Genomic DNA, 23335 nt, shown 5'->3' on the forward strand with positions numbered 1-23335 from the left:
AGAGTGGAAACACAACTGGGTATCAAGTAGAAGTCTATGGGGAAGTCCCAATTGCAGTTTTGAAGAAGGACCATACCCAGAGAAACCCGAAGAAACCATTTGGAAGACAGAAGGTTGGGGAGCCCCCCACCTGTGGATGCCCCAGGAACCAGGTTACCTACACCAGTGAAGTCATGGGCATGGAGGTGAAATGACATCAAAATGTGTCGTAGACAACAATGGACTACTTTGAAGAAGATGCCTCTGGAGAAGACTGTGAAGGTGTCGGGTGGAACCCAAGAGTGTATTCTGGAAGAGAAGAACCTGCAAGCAGAGGTGACAGAATTAATGCCACTCGGAGGTGCCCAGGAGGAAATCAATCAATCAATCAATCAATCAATCAATCTACTTGTAGAGCGCGCTACTCACCCGCAAGGGTCTCAAAGCGCTGGGAGGTGGGGGGGTGGGGTGCTGCCACTTCTCGAAGAGCCAGCTCTTAAGGAGTCTTCTGAAGGTGAGTAGGTCTTGGGTCTGCCGCAGGAGGGTGGGCAGGGTTCCAGGTCTTGGCGGCGAGGATGGAGAAGGATCTGCCGCTGGAGGTCGCTCGTTGATTGCGAGGAACAACGGCGAGGGTGAGGCTGGCAGAGCGAAGTTGGCGGGCGGGGGTGTAGAAGCTGAGTCTGCTGTTAAGGTAGGCTGGTTCGGTGTTGTGTAGTGCTTTGTGTACGTGGATGAGGAGTCTGAAGGTGATCCTTTTGTTGACAGGGAGCCAGTGTAGGTCTCTCAGGTGGGGGGTGATGTGGCTGCGGAGAGGGATTTTGTGGATCAGACTGGCAGAGGCGTTTTGAATGTGTTGTAGTTGTCATAGGAGTTTGGCTGAGATTCCTGCGTAGAGTGTGTTGCCGTAGTTTAGTCTGCTACTGACGAGGGCTTGTGTCACTGTTCTTCTTGTTTCGGTGGGGATCCACGTGTAGATCCCGCGGAGCATGCGTAGGGTGTTGTAGCAGGAGGAGGAGATGGCACTTACCTGCTTTGACATGGAGAGGGAAGAGTCAAGGATGATTCCTAGGTTGCGCGCGTGGTCAGTGGGTGTTGGTGCTGCTCCTAGTGTGGTTGGCCACCAGGAGTCATCCCAGGCTGATAGGGCTGGTCCGAGGATGAGGATATCGTCTTGTCTGAGTTCAGCTTCAGTCGGCTTCTCCTCATCCATTCGGCAACAGCCTTGATACCCTTGTGGAGGTTGGTTTTGGCGGTGTGCGGGTCTTTGGTGAGAGAGAGGATGAGCTGGGTGTCGTCGGCATAGAAGATGATGTTGAGGTCGTGCTGGCGGGCCACTTGTGCGAGGGAGGCCATGTAGACGTTGAACAGTGTCGGGCTGAGGGAAGGGCCCTGGGATACGCCACAGATGATGTTGGTGGCTTTAGAACGGAAAGGTGGGAGGTGGACACTCTGGGTTCTGCCGGTGAGGAAGGACGTGGTCCAGTTGAGGGCCTTCTCTTGGATTCCTGCTTCTTGGAGGCGTGTTTTTAGTGTGTGGTGGCAAACCATGTCGAAGGCAGCTGACATGTCCAGGAGGATGAGGGCTGATGTTTCGCCGTTGTCTAGATGGCACCTGATGTCGTCTGTGGCGGCGATGAGGGCTGTCTCGGTGCTTTGGTTTCTTCTGAATCCGGACTGGGATGGGGAAGATGTTGTTGTCCTCGAGATGGCAGGTCAGTTGTATGTTGACGATTTTCTCGATGACCTTTGCCGGGAATGGGAGCAGGGAGATGGGCCGGAAGTTCTTGAAGTCCTTGGGGTCTGCCTTGGGCTTCTTGAGGAGGGCATTGATCTCAGCGTGCCTTTAGCTTTCTGGGAATGTAGATGTCCCAAAGGAGATATTGATGACTTTCCGTAGTTGGGGTGCGATGGCTGCGTCTGCTTTGTTGAATACGTGGAGGGGCAGGGGTCTGATGGTGATCCTGAGTGGATGGAGTTTATAACCTTGCTTGTGTCGTCGGTAACATTGGTCCAGGAGGTCAGGCCGTTGATGCGGGTGGTGTTTTTCGGTGGGTGTGGCTTGTCATTGTTGGGGTGGTCGGGGTGTTGAAGCTGTCGTGGATGTCCAAGATCTTGCGGTGGAAGGTGGCCAGTGCGTCGCACAGTTCATGTGAGGGCGGGATGTCGTTGGCATTGGCGCTGGGGTTGGAGAGTTCCTTCACAATGCTGAAGAGCTCTTTGCTGCTGTGTGCGTTGTTGTCTAGGCGGGCTTTGAAGGAAGATATCTTGGCGAGTCTGATGAGGTGGTGATGTCTGCGGGTGGCGTCCTTGTGTGCTGCGTGGCTAACGGGTGTTTGTTCGTGGAGCTATTTCTTCTCCAGTTTTCGGCATGCTCATTTGGAGGTCTGGAGCTCTTCATTGAAGCAGGTGGCTTTCTTGCTGGTGAGGCTGTTGGAGGGTTTCTTGAGCGGGGCGAGGGTGTTGGCGCATTCGGTGATCCACTGTCTGAGATCGCGGGCGGCGACGTCTGGGTCGGTGTGGTCGGTGGGTGGGTTCTGGGCGAGGGGGGTGGCCAGCTGGTCCTCTCTGCAGACCACACGCAAGTCATGGACCTCAGATCTGATGTATTAAAAATATTCCAAACCATCTTACTTTGTCCACAGATTTCTTCACGTCTGTTCGTTGCATTCAGAATAAAAAAGCGGGGCGAGGGTGTTGGCGCAGTCGGTGATCCACTGTCTGAGATCGCGGGCGGCACGTCTGGGTCGGTGTGGTCGGTGGGTGGGTTCTGGGCGAGGGTGGTGGCCAGCTGGTCCTCTCTGCAGACCACACGCAAGTCATGGGCCTCAGATCTGATGTATTAAAAACATTCCAAACCATCTTACTTTGTCCACAGATTTCTTCACGTCTGTTCGTTGCTTTCAGAACACAAAAGCGGGGCAAGGGTGTTGGCGCAGTCGGTGATCCACTGTCTGAGATCGCGGGCGGCGACGCCTGGGTCGGTGTGGTTGGTGGGTGGGTTCTGGGCGAGGGTGGTGACCAGCTGGTCCTCTCTGCAGACCACACGCAAGTCATGGGCCTCAGATCTGATGTATTAAAAACATTCCAAACCATCTTACTTTGTCCACAGATTTCTTCACGTCTGTTCGTTGCTTTCAGAACACAAGCTCTTCACGCTGGAGCTCTTCCACCGTGACGTCATTGTTGGACGCTGTCTGCTTTAGTTTACGTAGTTGTTTTTTTTTCCGGGTTCCCATTGCTTCGTGTCACCCACTAGAATTATATTAATTGGGGGAGCATAAAGAGTTTATGCTTTGCTGGAATTCTCTCTACGCGGTGCCCCAGACATGACTCGCAGCCATTGCACATTACTGGAATAGGACGCAGGCACAGTTCATACTTTCAAGGCACATGTCTCCGTGACTCGCACTCTGATGGCTGAACCCCATTTGAAAGATTGGCTAAATCGCCTCTGAAAATACGCAGATTATGCGTCTTACTTACAATGTTTTTTCGACTGAATTAGATTCATGGTGCCCTGTACGCCTACAACGTATTAGGAGAAGGGCATAAGTTTCGCGCGAAAGACGTGCGTGTAGGCCCGGACAGCAGTCGGGTAGTTGTGAAGTCTTCTCGCTTTAATACACATTTTCCGTGCTTGTACACACTGCGAACTGCAGACGCGGCCAAGCTCGTGTGGACTGTATTTACAATCACAGCGCAGGTACCGGTAGCCATGCTCCCTGGGCTCCCATTGGCCAACCCACATGGTATCAGTGGGCGTATGCGCGCATGTCGCCCTTTCATTGGCTAAGAAACCCGGTGTTCCATGGACGCTGATTTTCAGGCTTATCGGGCTCCAGTGAGCACACCGTAGACCAATGGGGGAAGCTTTAGCAAGCAAAAAAGCCAGTTCCTTTGGGCGGGACTTGGGTCTTCGGAAGTCCCGCGCACGCGTCCACGGAGTGCCTGAGAGCGGGGCTCCCATGCCCGAGGGAGAGCCCCGGCTACAGAAGTCCCGAATGGCAGTAAGTGGGGCTTAGTTGTAGGGGGAGGGGGGTGCACTTGTGTGTGGGTGTATGTGTGCGATGGCGGCGGGGGGAGGGGGGTCTCTGTATGTGTGCGTGCGTGTGTGTAGGGGCGCTGGTGTGTGTGTGGGGGGTCTCTGTGTGTGTGTAGGTGCGCTATTGTGTGTGTAGGTGCGGCGGCCACGGGGTGGGGGGGTGTATGCAGTGTGCATGTGTATGCAGTGTGTGTATGCGTGTGGCTGTGTATGTGTGCATGCCTGAAAGTGGCTGTGTGTGTGTGTTTGCGCACGGGAATATGAGGCACGAGATGGGCACGGCGCCGCGCGCGCCCTCGAGGAGGAATCTGAGACAGCAGAGGCGCGTGCCCGAACGCTGTCTCAGATTCCTCCAAAACCGCCGACAATAGGTACTTCGCTTCGCTCGACCTAAAAAGACATAAAACAATATCAGATGCTGTGGAGGATCCAGTTAGAGTTGATTATCTAGCACAGATACAGTCCAAATTCAGATTTTTCTCTCAAAAAAACCATTGCAAGCAAAAGAATCACAGGGGCTCCAGCGCCGACGCGCGTTTCGGTGTCAGACCCTGCTTCGGGTCACACCCTCCTCAGGGCGACAAGTTTGTGTGCAAGCAAAGGAGTTAAAGATTGTCTGGAAGAGAATGCCAGACAGCAGCCAAGTCATAAGAAAGTAGACAGAATATGGAGATCCAAGATGCGTAATGACTTCAAAAGTGCGGCCCACACGTAGGGCTTGTCCAGATAGATGGTAGGCGCAGTCGATCCTTCAAAGATAAAAGGAGACACCTCACAAAGAAAGTTTCTAGGCGCTGCAGGCATAATGAAAAAGTCTGATGTGGTAATGTTAAGAGCTCAATAACTCCTCAGGTTGGACGATACCTCCGGATGGAATAACTGTGGTCTCTCAGCCATGGTGACAGACATACTGTTAGGTGAGGTTAGGTCTGCTCTCTGAACAGTCTACAAGCCAGATATAAGGAACCAATTGTCTATGAACGTCATTTAGAGGCACTGCCTTTGCGACCTTTTGCCTCAGAGGTGGCAAAAGGTTATGTGACGTTACAACACATGCCATTACCCTGCATGCCGTTGCAACGCCAAACTTTATCCCGACTTGCTGTCGGGGGAGCATTGGAGCGCTGGAAGTTGGAATCGATTAATTTTCTATTCCCTCACCAGTTAGTGCAGCAGTAGGGAAGGTTTTGGAGTTAAATCCAGCACCTTCTACCCTCTGCTTCACACCTTTTTCATTGCAACAGCATGCGGGGAAAAAGCATGCGTTGTAACGGTTGCAGTGTAAAGGCTGTTTCCTGTGGCAAAATCAGTGCCAAGAGCACAGGAGCGGCTCTACATTCTTTATTTTCAGCCCAATTTCCCTTTATATGCAATAGGGAATAGTTTCATATCATTCACTATTAGTGAAATAATAATTTAGCCCACTTAGCTGGAACAGGACCTTTGGTGGCAGTTGTGGTTGGTAGAAATGTAGACTGGTTGCGTGCCTGCGGGGAGTGTGTTTTTTTGAGAGAGAGCGTGTCTGTATGTGAAAGCATGTGTGTGAGAAATAGTGAGTGGGAGTCAGTGACATGTGGTGAGTGAGATTGTGAGAGACTGTAGCCCAGATTTATTATTCTTTGACCCAAGGGAACACTGCACCAAAGATACTGTGCTGCCTTGCGTCAAAGGAAGAGAGCAAAAATTTACCATATCTGCTAAGATATGGTGCAATGTTTCTCTCTCTCTGCACTGGTGCACTTCTCCTGTGCACCATAGCGCAGTAAACAAAATATGCTTCCCACTTTTTGTGTGTGTTGTATAATTTTGGTGTACATTTCCCTCTACCAATGTTTGTAGATAGGGATTTGCATCAAAGTCTATCGGTGGTTGCACAATTTTGTGATACTATCTAACACAAATGAGTTTTTGCATTGGATCGTAAATCCCATGCTAACACTTTGCACTGGGTGTGTATCCCAAAAGTGATACAAAGCATTAGTAAACCTGGTCCTGAGTGTCAGTATGTGTGAGTATGAGTGAGAATTAGAATGAATGCAAGTGTATGAGTATAAATAGGAGGGTAAGGGGGTCTAAGAGAGTGTGAGTGTGATGTTAGGGTCATGTGACATGCCTTTCTAGAAAAATGATCAGAGTCAATGGTCATGTGCTGTCACTTCCTGTGATGTCATGAAGGTCAAAGGGTATGTGATGTCACTTCCGCTACCCCAGGCTTTTTGGTGAAGTGACACTCATGCAATTGCTGTGATACGTTTCTTACCACAAAAATACAACTGCCTCCTTCATTAAATACATTGTTTATAAATATTGTGTACAGGTTTTTTTTTATTTGGCCGACGTGCAGCATTTCTTATGGAATGCGGGGCATCGTGAACAAAGCTGGTTTTACAATTAAGGCAACAAAGTAAATCCTCGCCAAACTAGTGAACATTTGAGTCTACATTTATATTTTTGAAGCCAAAGTAGAAAACATATTGCTATCCGCAAAGGTTTTTTCAGAGTTGGCTCCCATTTATAGTTCCTAACAACATCTGGTCCAGCACCTTTCTTTCCTAAATTTTACCATACTTTAATGACATGACTTGTAAGAGACGGTGTATGCTTGCGTATATTTAACATACATATTACAAAACTTGATGATCTTCTAAAATGTATCTTTTCAGGCTTAAATCTGGAAAAAATGTCTAGCGATAAAGAAGAAACACAGGGGCCTGCAGCTTCGCCATCCGCTTTGCTACCACCCGCTTCGCCACCACCTGCTTCGTCACCACCCACTTCACCACCTACACGTAGAAGTGGTAGAAGTGCGAAGGGTTCAGCGAAGACTAAGAGGCCGAAAAGCAAAGAGAAAAAATCCCCTGGAAGTGCGAAACGAAAACCGAAGGCAACATGTAAGAAAATAACTATATAACCAACTGGTAGTTGTAAATGACGTTTGCAACATGTACATGAACTTTTCACTTTCCTGAAATTGCGTCAAACTGCAAGTTCATTGGCCATGGGCTGTTGTAGAAGTTCCGTCATTGAGAAAAATTCTTTCTGAAGAGAAACATTGTAATCATGTGTTTAAAATGTTTATCTGTCCATGAATGTAATTCTTTTGAAGTTAATTCCTTGTGTGATACTTACTTTGTGTTCTTTAAAACCCACATGATGTGACCGACCTTAGCTAGCTTTTCTGTCTTCCCCTCTATAAATCAATCTGCACATATTTCAGTATTAAACTAAAGTGGGCATATTTTGCTTTTACAGATTTTATTTTGATAAAAATGTGATATCCGTCCTTTAAATGTGTATTTACTTTTGGCTCAATAAATAGTCAAGTAAAAGTGAGGCAAGCTCCTAGTTGAACAAAGGAATGATACATATTATCCTTCTAAAGAGGTTTAATCTCTTAATCATTTAGATCCTTTTAAAGCAGATACAAGACATCCATTAACCTTCAAGTGTACAAAACAGCCCTTAGTTCTCAGTGGCGTTGCAAGTCGTAATAGACTGGCAACTGTCTTAGAATTTGAGATGGTTCGTTTTCCACTAGGTGGATATTGATGACCAACGCTCTACATCTGAATGGCAGAAGTAGACACTAATAAGGCCGTTGAATATATCCAAGAGCCCTGATGTGTATGTTAAGGGCTGGATCTCCACTCCTCATAATAGAGAGCAGTCGGCACCGGAACAAATGACTGGTCATCAGTTTATAATATTTTATGCAGCTCAATAAAGCACAGACGTCAGCAGCTTGGAAGGTTAGCCTGAAAATGAAAAGGAGCATAATAGGTGCCAGCAGCTTTTGGCTAGTAGACTGCTTTGCTTTGTGACTTGTCAGTTTGGCAGCAGGGGCTAATTTGTTGGTGAATCCTTTCTGATACTCCAGCATTGAGAGTCCTGAGAACAGCAGAGGGAGTATTCTTTTCTTTTTTTCCTTTTTTTTTTAAAAGTTCAAGTGCAACAACTTTTTTTTCCAACCTGTCCACAAATAGAGGAAACTCAAAGAAAAACATAGCTGTATATTCAAGGTACAATTAGGCATAAATACAATTCAAGAACGGATATCACTGCCTGTGAAATCATGCTGACCTCACCTCCAATGTCTGTGGTTTTGGACATCATGGTTGGCGTGTTTCTGTTGGCGTCATGCTTGAAATTGTTGATAACCTGGACAGCAATGTCTTCATCAGTGCCATAACCAAAATCGTCATGGTTGACATCTTCAGCACTAATATGTGGTCACCGATGTCATGATCAATGTCACTGCGCTGAGACCAGGACTACTGACCGCAGTCATTGGCATCATGCCCACTAGCATTATATTATAGTCACTGACATCACTGCTGGTTCTTTCAAGCTGAGCTTGAACGTCACGTTTCAGTGGGTGATTAAGAAAAAATAGTCAAGATCAAGATTCATAAGACAGTCATATCTAAGCCGCCTTTTTGAAACATAGGAAATCATATTCTCAATCGGAAGTCCCCCCACTGTTGCTCTGGATATGCAGTGATATACAAAAACATTTTAGTTGACACGCTGAAGAGATTATGTTGCTGTGAATAATAGCCTGGCTGAGAAATACGGAAGTATTTCTCAATTTTGTATTGCTGATGCTGTGTCATATACTGCCATGAGACTAATATTTTTATTGTATTACTAAATAGTGCTACGTTTGAACAATAATATGCATAGGTCAAACATTTGAAATGTTCCATATTTTTTCAGCCAAAAAGAAAGATGAAGCGTTTGCAGAAGCACACTCTGTTGAAATCCTAGGTAAGTGGTGCATTCACATAACATTAATTCACAATATCTCATTGATGTTAATTGTGGCAGCATAAGAAAAGAGAGGGAATTGTGTAAGCGCAGAGATATCCCTGCCGGGATTGATTCAGGCGCTATATAAGAAAAAAAAATAAAGTGTGGCTTAGTTGAGGCAAACGTGCTGCATACGATACCTCCTATATGATCATCCTAGGGACAGGCAGATGAGAACTTTTTTTAACAAGAACTAAAAAAAGAGTTATAGCTTTTTATAGAAACGTTTTTCAATAAAGATGCATAGAAACTCAATGCTTAGAGCAATACTGTTTACTTAATATTTAGTGGCCTAAACACAGATAATATCAAGTTGAGAAAAACACTTTGAGTTGGAAATGTGCAGTAGAACTGAATGTTGAAAGGTATGGATTTAGATTCCATTTTGCATCTGTTCTTAACTGTGAATCAAATGAAAACTTTTTAATCTGCTAGGATTACATTTAAAATGAAATGTCTGATTAGGCGTTTACATCGGAAATGTTTGTTTGAAATAGGTAGTCTCCCCACTAACATTTAAGTGACAATAGGGGCTGTGTATTAACAGCTTGATATGTAAGCCAAAATCCCACTTTCATATTTTTTTGTAGGAAAATACCACAAACTCCAAATCTGTGGGTAGATACATCTATTTGACATATCTTTTGTTATATATGTTTTAAACGTTGTTAGTCATATTTAGTTTCCCTCTTCTGAAACCATATGTAGCTTGCGCCTGTTTGTTCAACATCACACCTCATGTTCCCTGAAGCACATGTACTCATCTTTAAAGGCTTGTAGTACATTGGGGTTAGAGGGCTTTGCTGTACTCCACAACAGTAGCTATAGCGGCCCATTATGATATCGGGCGGATCGCCACCACCCGTATGGCGGAGGCGATCCGCCTGCCAAAAACCACCGGCTGCCTCCAATTTCCCCCCGCCACATTACCATGGCGGGAGGACCCGGTTTTCCGCCGGTAGGCAATCTGCCCGATTGCCTACCGGGCGGAAAAGCAGTTCATATGGTGGCGGTGTCTGGTAGACACCGCCATCCATATTACTATGAGGGTGGGGAAGTGTCTTTCCGTGGCAGGCAGGTAGTTTTCAACATTGGGGGCCCGTAGCGGGCCCCCAGGGATTCGGGGGGTGCACATGGGGGGTACCTATGGTCAGGGTCGGATTGGGATCACAATTCGGCCCGGGCACTGACGAAAAAAGTGGCCCACATTCAAGAGGCGTGGCCTATATTTAAGGGTCGTGGCCCACATTCAAGGGGCGTGCCCTTTCATGAAACACTATTTGCACAGACAAGGAATGAAAGTGGGAGGATACTGTTCTTGCACAGGACACAGGGCCATGGTACCAATGGCCTACATGCTGAGCAACTAAAAAAAAATAGCCAGGCCACTTTCTGTCACAAAATTATTCCAGCCCTCCAGCACAGGAGCACCTGAAAAGCAGCAAAGACCCTGCTATTACTAACATACTTAGCCCTCCCCACACCTTCAGCTCAAAGCACATGAACAGAGGTAAGGCCCCTGCAATTAGTAAATTAATCAGCCCTCCAGGCCTCGGGAAAATGTCCTTGCAGGGGAGCACAAAACACAGCTTTCTGGGTCATCCAAGGTAGCCAGGTAGCCAGGGGGGAGGCTGAGGTGAAGCTGGTGCATGGGAGGTGCCTTCCCAGTGTGTTCTGGCAGTTTGAGTGTTTACCATTTACTGTAGTATTACCCTTGTACCTGTGTATGGTACCCTTTTGTAACTTGCACACGTCACTTTTCTCTGGTATCACACTGTATGCTACCTCTCACTTTTGTTTGCTTTAGATACTTGCACAAGTGCCACCATTGCCTACGTAACGTTTGTTCTTGTGCTGGAGTGTCTGCCATTTATTGCAGTATTATACCTCTACTTGTACTTTGTACGCTTTTGTAACCTGCACACATATCACTTTTTCCTCCTGTAATGTACCGATTGCTACCTCATGTATTTTGGTTGCTCACTATTGTCACTTTTGATTCATGTAACTTAACGTTTGCTTTTGTAATTTGACCACTTGTAATTTTTCTCCTCATGTATTATTGCTGTTCCTTGTGTGAAGCGCTCTGATACCTTCGGGTAAAGTCCGCGCTATATAAAATCGCATAAATAAATCAATAAAATAAAAAAATTCCAAACATCACCTGGCCCCCACAGCAAGACTCATTCTTCCTCGTCCACTATGCCCTGAATGTAGGGTTTTGGGCGAGGTGCTAAGACTAACACCGTTTCTGGGCTGCATGGGCCCCAGGGGGGCCGAGGTGAAAATGGCTCAAAGGCCTAAGAAACACCAGGCCCCCAGGGAGGCCGATTCTTGCCAGCAATCACCCCTCCCCAGCCCAGCCTCAGCTTGATTGCTTGGCAGGGCAGGGGTGAAGGAGAGGCCACAGCTGACAATCGCTGTCCGGCCCCACAGCGAGGCTGCTTTCATTTTCTCTGTCTGTCTCCGTGCACTCTGTGGGCCGTTTTTTTTTTTTCTCCCCTATCCTAGTCCATTCTCTGTGGAATGGGACAGGGGAGAAAAAAACGGCCCACAGAGGGCACTGAGGCACCGGCCCTTCGGCCCATGCCCGAATGCCCGCCTTGCCAATCCGCCCCTGCCTATGGTACCCCTCAGCAGTTCCATGCACAACATGGCAGGCACTGCGTGATGCCTGCCATGTTGTGCACTGAAGTGCACAGCATGCCTTCCTGGCATTGTGGCGGGCGGTGCAGACTGCACCGCCTGCCACAATGACAGGAATGCTGGATGCCCCCGCCACTGTGGCGGGCGCATCCTAATGTCCCCCACGGGACCCCGCCCTTATGGCTGGCGGTCCCTTTTTGCACCCGCCATCCCAATATGCCCCATAGCATTTGCTCCCATGTTTGAGGAGTGGAGCCATTCCAGGCACAGGGTGAAAGGCAGATTGGTCCTGGAAGGATGGAGATTTTCTTTGATCTTTTGGAATCAGGAGTGGGTCCACTTTAGTCAGAATTTAGTAAACAATGAAGAGGAGTATGTGAAAGCATGGATCTCTCATTTTGGTTAGTTGTAGTATAAGGCACTCGGGGATAGCCTTTGGAAAACTGCATCTTTCTGAAACAAGACCTGTGTCACACTGTCATAAGTTGAAGGGTGGTAAACTTTGAGAAATGTAGTTTGATTGAGTTAGGTTTATCACAAATCACAGATGAGTTTACCTTTTAAAAATTAATGTAGAGACACCCTAAGACTTTCCTGCTTCCTGCTTAAGAAAACTCATTTGCCTGATTTAGGACTGTGAAGAGAGTTGTCTTTTTTTTATTTTATCCTTTTTAATAACAAAACAACAAAGAAAAACATCAGGTGACTTCAGCCAATCACACATTTGTCACATATACATTTCCATATGAAAGAATGATACATTCAAAATCTTGATAAAGGGGATCATAGGGACTCGTGAGTCTCTAGGTCTTCCAGGCCTCTTGGGGGGGGTACAGATTTCTCCACGGTATCGGTTCCAATCCTCCCAGACCTTGCCCCACTTTTGGGGGCACCCTCTAGCCATGTAAACTGACCTCTCCCTGAACATGCACCAATCCCTATCCTCCGCCCACTTTTCAACCCGGGATGGCTGTCTAGCTCCCCATAACTGAGCGACATTACGTTTGGCTACCATACATGCCAGTGTTACCTATTGTTTCTTATACACACACAAATCCTGTTGCGCCGGGAAACCCTTTGTTGGGTAGCTTTGCGCCATACAAATGCAAACAAATAAAATGAAAAAAATAAATCCGTGGGTTCCCAAACATTTAAAATGCATCTGCGGGCTTCCGGACGTAACTTCACCCCCAGGACATCCTGCAAGTCATTTATCTTCACCCAATAATCCTGTACTTGCGCACAGTGCCACAAAATATGCATGAAAGTTCCAGGTTCTCCTCACCCCCTACGGCATTCCCCACTCCCCGCTCTACCCATTCGAACCAGACGAGGCCTCGTGAAATACGATCTATGGAGAATCTTTAGCTGCACTAGTCTGAGCCTCCTCTGTATGGCTACCACCCGCGGAGAGGAGACCGCCTCTTGCCAGGCCTCGTCATCTAGTTCCTCCCCTTCTGCTATCCATTGTGTCCTGAGAAGTACCGGCGGGTCTTCCATATTATTGATGACTTTTTTATATATTAATGAGATGGTCTTCTCTGAGAGGTGACCGTCTAGCACCCAGTCTTCAAGGGGGGAAGCGTCAGAGAGCGTTGTGGCTCCAGGGATGTGTGTGAGCAGACGTGCCTGATTTGAAGGTAACGGAAGTGCTCCCTGTCGTGAAGTTGGTATTGTTGCTTAAGGGAGTTAAATGTGTCAACTGTATCCTTCCCTCAGATATCTTTGATCTGCGTGATCCCGATGAGTTCCCAATTGTCGAATCCCTTAGACTTCCACAAACTTCCCAACTTCTCTGATCTCCATAACGGGGTGGCAAGCGTGAGTCTCCCCTCCTATTTAAGATGTCTATTGATCGCGTGCCACACCTGTAATGCGTGAGCCGTAGGTCCCGCCAGGGGAAACTGACCGGGTCTGGCATATTGCGCCCTAGTGAGGTCACCCCCGGGCGCCTGCCAACGGTCCATCGTTTATCCTGGGTCTATAGGGGGCCCGTATATAACGTAATTCACCGCCGCCAATTGGGAAGCCCAATAATACTTCCGTAGGTCTGGCAACCCAATCCCTCCATCGTACCATGGGAGAGTGAGCTTGGAATAATCTATTCAGGGCTTGTCGTCCAATAGAAGCTGTCTCTGGTGAGCCTCTATTTCCCTAAAATAGGACGCCGGTACAGGGTACATCGCGTTCTGGAGTGCGTATAAGAACCGGGGAAGGGCCATCATCTTGAAAAGCACAGCTCTACCCAAAAGTGAGAGTGGACATGCCCACCATCGCGTCACGTCGCCCTTAAATCGAGCCAAATTGTTGGCATATCTTAACTTCGGGTCAAGCATGACATAAATGCCAAGGTACCGGAACCCCATCGGTTCAATTTGTATCATACAGGCTTCTGGGATCACTGTGGATCTCCTCTGAGAACAAAAAACTCTGATTTCGACCAATTAATTGCAAACCCAGAGTATCTCCCGAATATAGCAAGCACATCCAGGAAACATATTAGGGATCCCCTAGGATTAGTAAGGTAAAGCAGGATAATGAGATTTTGTCCTCCCATTCCAGCGTCCACCGCAGTCCTTGGATCGACTGGTCCCACCGAACCCACGCCGCCAAGGGCTCCAACGCCAAAGCAAACAGGAGCGGGGACAAGGGGCATCTCTGTCTCGTGCCCCTGCCAAGGAGAAAATCTGCGGATATCCGGTTATTTACCACCACTCTGGCAAGAGGATTAGCATACAATAGGCGCACCCAATTAGTGAACTCCGGTCCGAAGCCCATTTTCCCTAACACTGCAAACAGGTAAGGCCACTCAACCTTATCAAATGCCATGGTGGCATCCAGTGACACCAGTACAGCCGGTTCCTGGATCGATGGGGTCCTGCCCAGTACTCCGTGTAGCCTTCGCAGGTTAAGAGCAGTGTTACGGCGCGGCATGAAACCAGATTGGTCAGGGTGTATCAAAGTATTGATGACTTTGACGAGTGTCATCGCCAGCAGTTTAGCTAGGATCTTAGGTTCAGCATTTAGCAATGAAATAGGTTTATATGAGGAGCATAGCGTTGTAGGCTTTCCTACTTTGTGAATGACCACAATATTCGCCACCCGCTGGTCGTATGGGGGCTGTCCCTTCTCATTACTCTCAAGGAACATGGAGCGAATAAATGGGGCAATTTTATTTGCACTCAATTAATAAAGTTCTATGGGGATTCCGTTTGGGCCCGCGGCCTTCCCTGAGTGCATTCCCCTAATGGCCATTTCTACCTCATCTTTTGTAAGTGGGGAATCTAAATAATCCCGGTCATCGTCCGATAGCGCGTGCGTCTGGATATCCTTCATCATTGCCATACTATCCGCTTCCGAGTATGTCCCTGCCGAGGTGTGTACTCCCCTATAATATTCCGAGAATGCATCAGCTATGTCCTGCGGGTCTTTGAGCACATTTATGTTTTCTGAAAGACAAGCCATGACACCTAATCTACCCTTTCAAGCCACGCAATTAATTTGCCGGCTTTATCTCCATGCTCGTAAATCCAACTTTGGGTCTCATTATTCTGAGCTGTAGCCCTGTTTCTAGCGAGGTCTCTATATTCGTCCGGGTACAACTTTAGTCGGTGAATACCTTCTGGAGTTGTTGCCCTGGATATCTCAGCGTCCCGCCTCATTACCTCCGCCTCTGCACTCTCCGTTTCTGCCTGTCGTTTCTTCATTTTCCCCGCGATCAGGGATAAAACCTCCCCACGCATAACAGTTTTATATGCCTCCCACAGAGTTTGTGCCGAAACCACTGTTTCCTTGTTTTCTTGGAAATATCTTTCCGAGATCTTAACAATTTCTTTCTTGGTGGCGGGGTCCTTCAAATGTCATGTGCTTATTGGGGCTACTCTACCTGCATCCGATTGCCCGGTTTCTAACTGGAGCCAAATCGATCAGGTCCCATCCCCCCTCCCTGCACCCCTGCCTTTGGCTGTCGCCCATCCCCAACTAGCAGTGTGCCTGTCGCCCTATATCAGATCCGCTAACTAACTAAAGGTAGTGTTGGGGAGAAAGTCCTAAACCCCGCCCCCCCTCCAATCCCCCTAAACACATCCCCGGAACCCGGGGCCCCCCACAGTCATGATAAAGAAGCAGAGTCTCGATAGAGAATGAACTGTGGAACCGCCCCACCACCTGTCACTTCAAAATTGCATGAAAGTTCTTACGGCCTTCTTCATTCCTGCTTCTGCAAATCTTCTCCTCCACCTCGATCTCGTCCCTCCGGCCATCCGAATGTCTGCTGTCTAGCCAATTCGACGCAACCTCAGGGTTATCAAAAAGCAAGCCTTCCCTTCCACTGCCACCCTAAGACGAGCCAGGAATTTCATGGCATACTTTAGTCCCCTGTCCCTGAGTTTCTTCTTCACCGGAAGAAAACTTTGTCACTGCTTCTGTACCATCTGGGTGAAATCCGGAAAAAAGTGTTGAATTTTTGTATCGCAAGGGAGGCCCGGCACGCGACGCCTGCAAGATCACATCCCTATCTCGAAAGTTTAAAACTCTCGCAATCATCGGGCGAGGGGGGCCCCGGGCCTGGGTCACCCCCCTGGCTCCCTGTGGGTGCGCTCAATCGTGAATAGGTTGCTCAGTCCCTTGGGCTTGAGATGATTAAGGAGTATGTTCTCCACAAATAGGTCCGGTGCAGGGCCCTCCGATTTTCGGGTACCCCGAGGATGCGTATGTTATTATGCCTAGCCCTCCCTTCATATTCATCCAGCTTTCAGTCCGTCAGGTCCCGTGAGGTCTTAAGATCACGTACCTCCTATTGCAGCAACGCCAAGTCGTCGATCAAGCTGGCCGTTTTGATATAGAGCGATTTTTTCTTTCTCACTTGCCTTCATTAGGTCCGCCCGCAGCACATTGACCTCGATCTTGACGGTGTCCAGCTTAGTGTCCAAAGCTTCCATCTTTTGACCCAGCGTTGTCCGGACTCCGTTAATCTCTGCCATTACATCCATGAGTGTTGGTTCAGCAGGAGGACCCAGAGGGTCTCCCCCCGACAACCGGGCTTTCCCAGAGTCCATAGGGAAGCCCTTGGCAACGTGTATCGGTCCAACTTATTAGACTGGTCAAGTTTCTGCCCCCTAGAGGACCTAAGTGGTACAAAAGGGGGTGGTGATGGACGGAGCATCTGAACCAATCAAACACTCACACCCAGTCAACAGATCTGAGTTTAATCCGTCACCGTTCTTTAGCCCACTCTGCCACCCCAGTTCAGACATGGCCATATGCAAATCAGTCTGTCCCTGTGCCTCATGGGAACAGTCCAGCCCGAACTGCCAAGCCATGCCTTCCCTGGACCGGAAACAAGCTTCCGGGGACCGGTTTCTGGCATTTCATCCGTCTTCAGCCCGTCTTGCTTGAATCCAGTGGCAAAGTGAGAAAGGGACTCACGTCTGAGCATACCCTGCCAACTTATGGCGAACAAAGTGGTACAAAAGGGGGTGGTGATGGACGGACCATCTGAACCAATCAAACACTCGCACCCAGTCAACAGATCTGGGTTTAATCCATCGCCGTTCTTTAGCCCACTCTGCCACCCCTGTTCAGACATGGCCATATGCAAATCAGTCTGACCCTGTGCCTCATGGGAACAGTCTAGCCCGAACTGCCAAGCCATGCCTTCCCTGGACCGGAAACAAGCTTCCGGGGACCAGTTTCTTGCATTTCAGCCGTCTTCAGCCCGGCTTGCTTGAATCCAGTGGCAAAGTGAGCAAGGGACTCACGTCTGAGCATACCCTGCCAACTTATGGCGAATAAAGTGGTACAAAAGGGAGTGGTGATGGACGGACCATCTGAACCAATCAAACACTCACACCCAGTCAACAGATCTGGGTTTAATCCATCACCGTTCTTTAGCCGACTCTGCCACCCCAGTTCAGACATGGCCATATGCAAATCAGTTTGACCCTGTGCCTCATGGGAGCAGTCCAGCCCGAACTGCCAAGCCATGCCTACCTGGACCGGAAACAAGCTTCCGGGGACCGGTTTCTGGCATTTCAGCCGTCTTCAGTCCGGCTTACTTGAATCCAGTGGCAAAGTGAGCAAGGGACCTGGGCAGGGCAATATCAGCATCAGGCTTGGTCGCCATCTGGTAGTCCTCCGGTCACTACTCCAAGCCACTGTTCAAGACAAATCTCACAGGGCTTACCACACTTCCTCCGACAGCCCCGCGTCGCTCCACAGTTTCTTCTCGATCCAGTTAGCCAATGGAGCAGACTCGCCAGTTCCTAGTGCAGTCATCAGAGATATAGGTGGGTATTCCAGTGGTCCAAGCTCCGAGCCAGGTCCCACTCACTCTGCTTTTGGCCAGTCCGACACCACGAGGGGCCACAATCCCAATCCCAAGTGTGTGCAGCGCCGCCGACAGTCTGCAACGCGGGGCGGCGAATTCACAAGCTGTGCCGGGCCCCCAATCCCAGAGGCTCCGTTGTAATTGTCAGGTGGTCTGCACAACCCCCTGTCCTCGGCTTCTGAGGCTCGATATATAGGGGCCCGAAAGCTATATTCACAGCACCGTAGCGTCTACCACAAGTGCACTGTCACCCTATGTCGCCGATGTCAGGTAGCCTCACCACAGTGCCTCATCATCTCCATAGTGGCCAGCCATGCCTATTCAGGGTCAACACTTAGTCCATTTGCTCAGACGCACTACAGGACCGCTCTCGGGAGCTAGCCACCCCGCACCCACAGGGCACAAGCCACGCCGACTCCCAGCTGGAAATATCGGGCCCTCCAGGCCCCCTGTTGATGCGTCTTGAAGCCGCTATGGCATGAGCTCTCTTCCATGCATGGGGCAGTGCAGCATCTGGTCCCAGTTGTGAAGGCCGCCACTGCCGATCCCTCGCTCCTCACAGCCCCGGCCGGGAAAGTACCCTCATTCAGCCTCACCGCTCCTCACCTCTGTCACTGCCGGGGGAGCGCGCCCACTGCAGATCATTCGCGGAGCAGCACCTCCCCCGCGATTCTCCTACGGGCAATGAACAGGTCGGGCATTCCATATGGGGCAGGGGGCCCAGAGGGACAATGCGATCACCCTCCAAAACTTCACGAGGCCCTCGCCGCCGACGGTTGTCTGGTCTCAGGTTCTGGGGCCGGGCCGGCGACTTCCGGTTGTCGGTCCCGTCCTCGAAGGCTCAGGCAGCGGGTCCTGCTCTCACTCTAGCACCCGGCCTCAGGCGGTGGGGAGGCCACGCACTGCCGGACGGCGTAAGTTTGGCCCTGATTGTCACAGGCAGACCGGGGTCACAGCAGAAGACACCGCTACCGCTTGGCCATCCGATGGTGGGGTCGAAAGTCAGGATAGGCGTCAGGATGCTGCTGCTGGAGGAAGGGGTTGACGGAGCAGGTCGCTCATGCAGCCATCTTGGTTCCGTGTTAGGCTCCTCCCCCGAAGAGAGTTGTCTTTATCTTGAAAGATACTCCTCTCCAAGAGTTAGTGGTGGTATAGAACGTCACACATCAGTTCTTGGAAAAGGAAATATCAAGCATAGTAATTAAGGAAGCAATGTCTTGCTGCCTCTCGAGGTAACAAAAAACGCCCCACTACCTTGGATGTCACCACACAAGAGTTCTTCCAGAACCCTGTGTCATACTTAAAACAAAACCTTACCACAGCACTCCCAATATTCATATCATTATTCATAAGCAATATACCAATCAGAGGTCCTATTTAGATCTACTTTGACAAATACCAGGAAACATCCGTCTGAGGAATAATTCTGAAGCGTTCTGTTTAATGTTTTGTGACAATGTTTCACTCTGTACGTAGTAGGCCATTTTATTTTTTGGTACAGAACATACATCTATTCATCACATTTGATCTGTATTATCACAAATAACACATGAAGGTCCAATTCTCTTAACCTCCTTGGGGGCAAAAGATGATGGCAGCCGACATGTGTTTCGTTACAAATGTAACTTCTTCAAAGCTTAAAAGTTTTAGAGGTGTAGATTCACAGAGTCATGTGGTCAGCCCGAAACCTAAAACGTAAAACTATTTAGGATTCTCAATGAAATTCAGAAGACTCTTATAATCAGTAATACCGGCACCGTGAAAACTGTAAGGGGATTCCACTTCTGGAGGACTGGGTGCTAGAAGAGGCGTGTTCAGCATCAAATTGTTTGCAGTCATTTCATAAAAAGGTCTATGCTGGAGTACCATCTTAGTTTCAAACAGGAACACGGTAGTATTCTAAAATTAAGGTTTGGGGGTGTATTGACCAGTGCGTCGTTTTGACAGATAGAATCAGGGGCATACCAAAGCCCTCATTTCACAAAAGGCCCCACCAAACAAGGGCATATTATAGCCCATATTTACGAATACCCCTCATAAAAGGTTTTTATCACAAACCTTCATTTTAGAAAACTACAGTGTTCCTGCTTGAAACTAAGACGGTACTCCAGCATTGACTTTTTATGAAATTACTGCAACCAATTGGATGCTGATCTCGCTTCTTCTAGGACCCGGTCCTCCTGAAGTGGAATCCCCTTACAGTTTTCACAATGCCTGTATTACTGATTATAGGAGTCTCTTGAATTTCTTTGAGAATCCTAAATAGTTTAAAGTTTTGGGCTGACCACATCACTTTGTGAATCTACACCCCTAAAACTTTTAAGCCTTGAAGAAGTTACGTTTGTAACGAAAAAAGTTTTGGCTGCCATCATCTTTTGCCACCAAAAAGGTTACAAGAATTGGGGGGCCTTCATGTGTTATTTGTGATAGTACAGCTCAAATGTGATTAATAGATGTATGTTCGGTACCAAAAAATTAAATAGCCTACTATGTACAGAGTGAAACATTGTCAGAAAACATTAAACAGAACACTTTAGAATTATTCTCTAGACTGATATGTCCCGTGAGTTGTCAAGTAGATCTAAATAGGACCTCTGATTGGCATATTGCTTATGAATAAAGATATGAATAAGGAGAGTGCCGAGATACAGGTTTTGTTTTAGATACTCCACTCCAAAGGCTCTAGAAGATAGCCTCTTGTTGAGCGATAGGACCAATGATATTTTGCTCTGTACAAGGGGAGACTGTTGACCTGTTGGAGATTTCCTCCTGTCGTGTGCAAAGGTCCTAGAGACAGGGAAAGCTGTATCTACCTGGAAAAGATCCAGTCAACCAATTGCAACTGGACAATGACTGTGGACCTGACTTTGAGTTATGGGGAACCTTTCCATGACGTAGCCGCGGAGGTAGTATCGGGGAAATGGGCTCTCGGTCTTGGGATCACTAACGTAGTGTAAATCCCACCCAGCCCGTCCACCCCATTCACCCCGCCACAACCATCTGTCCCTCTCTCAGGACATACCGTGCTGGTCGTCGGGAGGCTCGAAGAAAACATCCCCGCCTCCTGGCTTGTCTGCCCGGGAGCCTGGAGCCGCATCGGTGCCTCCCGAGGCTGGGACGACACCACACCGACGGAGCGGGCCGGCACAGACCTGTCCTAGGTCCGACCAGCAATCAGCCTCGCAGGAGACCGGAGCAGCAGCGGAGACCGAAGCTGCAGCGGAGACTCCCGGGGCTCCAACCACGGATTGGCCAGACCGCGCCCATCGCTGCTGAGGTGAAGATCGGCTCAGCATTCCCCCTCATAACGGACCACGCAGCGGGTGGGGGCAAGGCTCCCCCCATCTGCTCTACACGGTGGGTCCCTCAGGCATAATTGGAGCAGCGATCGGCCCGATTGGCGACGTCTGGCCCTGTGATGGCCGCCGCCCAGGACATGGAATAATTTGAGGCGAAGATCGGCTCGGCTGCCCCCCTCATTACCGGAGCGCGCAACGGGCTGGGACAAGGCTCCCCCCCCCACCTGCTCTACACGGTGGGTCCCTCAGACAGAATTAAATCACTATATGGAGCTGGGATCGGCCCATATGGGCGACGCCTGGCCCTAAGATGGCCACCACCCAGGACATCGAATGATCGAGCATGAGCACACGAGGCTGTTCCTGCTCAAGCTGGGGCGCGGCCCACCTTCCCTTGCCTCCCATATTAAGTACCTTGATCTACCTGGAAAATTGAGTTACGAAAAGCTGGAATACCTCGCAGGATCGGCTCGGTTGGTGATGCCTTGCCCCAAAATGGCCACCACTTGGGACCTGAATGATCTCTGGAGGCCACTTGAAGCTGTCCTTGCCCCCGTTTGATCCTTTGATTAAACCATAGTTGAAAGCTCCCCCCATGTGACCTATCCATTAGAAAGTTCAAAAATTAGCCTGTCCACGCTCCAGACTGGCACGGCCTGATGCCTGGATTGAAAATGGCCGACACCAATCCACCTCGGATACCAGAGAATGCGATTTAATACACCGCCAGGTTTAAGACTTTACCCAGGACGCTAAGCTAATGCCCACGCAATCTAGGGGCATACCCAAGTTAGACGCTAAGACAAGCGCGACCTGGTCTTCATATTTGTTGTCTGGATGAGGAATCAGGCCAGCCTCCCGAAGCCCAGTGATTGCCAGACCCCCCGATGGCGCCCAATAAGGACTACCCTCCGCCTGCTCCAATGACGCTAGCAACTCTGGGCCCTCCCTAAGGTATCAGACCTGCTCCATGTCTCTTTCACCCTCCTGCAGTAACCACTCCTAGACCTCTGCCTACTCTCTGTCTCCCCACTACCTGCTTCATGACGCTGTCTCCCACCTGCAACAAATACTTACATACCTGAGTCTTCTCGGTGCCCCACCTAACATTCATCGTGGGTAGTCTCCCATAGGCAACACTACCAGACCAAAGGAGTCCCACCTCCTTATCATCAGCTTGTCCCGTCCCTCCTTCACAATTCACAATAATGTCGCCAGGCACGACATTTTCCGTCGAACCTCCCATTTCGATCCACATGAAACCACACAGTGCGAAATGCCTTCACGATTAGTTTCCCCCCTAACCTCTCTCCGAAAGCGACAAGAAACCTCAAACAGAATCTTATCAGACAACACCAAGAAACTCTATTTGTAGACACATACCAATGCTCCTCGAAAGGACAGATTAAGATGGATCTCATCTTCCACACAGATAGACCTGAAAGCTGGAACACCACATTGAGAATGCAACTTCACATATCTAAAACGACCACCACCAGAGCTGTAAACTGACGACCTCCCTCCCCAACCAAGCAACTAGAAAAGAGAACACATCAGTGACCATTTACTCAAATGGCACAGTTTTGATACAGGCCAATAACGAGAACTTAGAGGCCTTCGACACCTACACTCTCTGCGTCCCGCTCCACCCCAGCCCCCTTCCCTGATTAACCTGCCCCAGTAGGAGATGCAAATATCTACTTCCTCTCCCCTGATGAGATCCTCCAACCTCCCCCTCATAAACTCCCCCTACTCCTCCGTCCCCACGAACCGTGACCTTCAATCCTCCAAAGACGATCAGTCCCCTCAGCCCCCTCAATCCTACCCTCGTCATCATCACTCCATCATCCCACGGGCTCAGCCCACTGACCTCCCATCAATCTGGCGGAGAAGATCAAGCCACATCGCCCCCTCAATCCTATCCACTTCAACAACATAACACCATCCCTAGGACTCTTTCTATTGACCCCCTCATCACTCCAGCTGAACCACGGAGGAAGAGCCCACAACTAAAACCCCTACCGAGGGCAGCCAACAGTGACAGCCAGGCTGACCTACTCAGCATTAAACCTCACAATGCGACCCTGCCCCCCATCTCGCGAGATGTCCCTACCCAAAACTGCCCACCACCAGCCATGGAAAATATGGCGCACCGGCTGGCCTTATTAGAAAGTCAGTTAGAAATTATATTCAGTGGCCTGGATGAAATCCTCTCTAACCTAGACAAGGCTC

The 23335-nt window shown here is 49.1% G+C and overlaps 1 protein-coding gene across 1 annotated transcript in view; it reads left to right on the forward strand.

The window, feature by feature from the left end:
• Window positions 1-23335, forward strand: part of DNAI3 (dynein axonemal intermediate chain 3) — a 1122635-nt gene that overhangs the window by 86724 nt on the left and 1012576 nt on the right. The window contains exons 2-3 of the mRNA XM_086954055.1: window positions 6685-6912; window positions 8738-8788. Of these exons, the coding sequence (XP_086810181.1) occupies window positions 6702-6912; window positions 8738-8788 (262 nt within the window). The 5' untranslated portion in view covers window positions 6685-6701. The remainder of the gene's footprint in view (window positions 1-6684; window positions 6913-8737; window positions 8789-23335) is intronic.

The sequence above is a fragment of the Lissotriton vulgaris genome, chromosome 1_1 (genome assembly GCF_964263255.1).
Source record: "Lissotriton vulgaris chromosome 1_1, aLisVul1.2, whole genome shotgun sequence".
In the NCBI taxonomy this organism is placed as follows: domain Eukaryota; kingdom Metazoa; phylum Chordata; class Amphibia; order Caudata; family Salamandridae; genus Lissotriton; species Lissotriton vulgaris.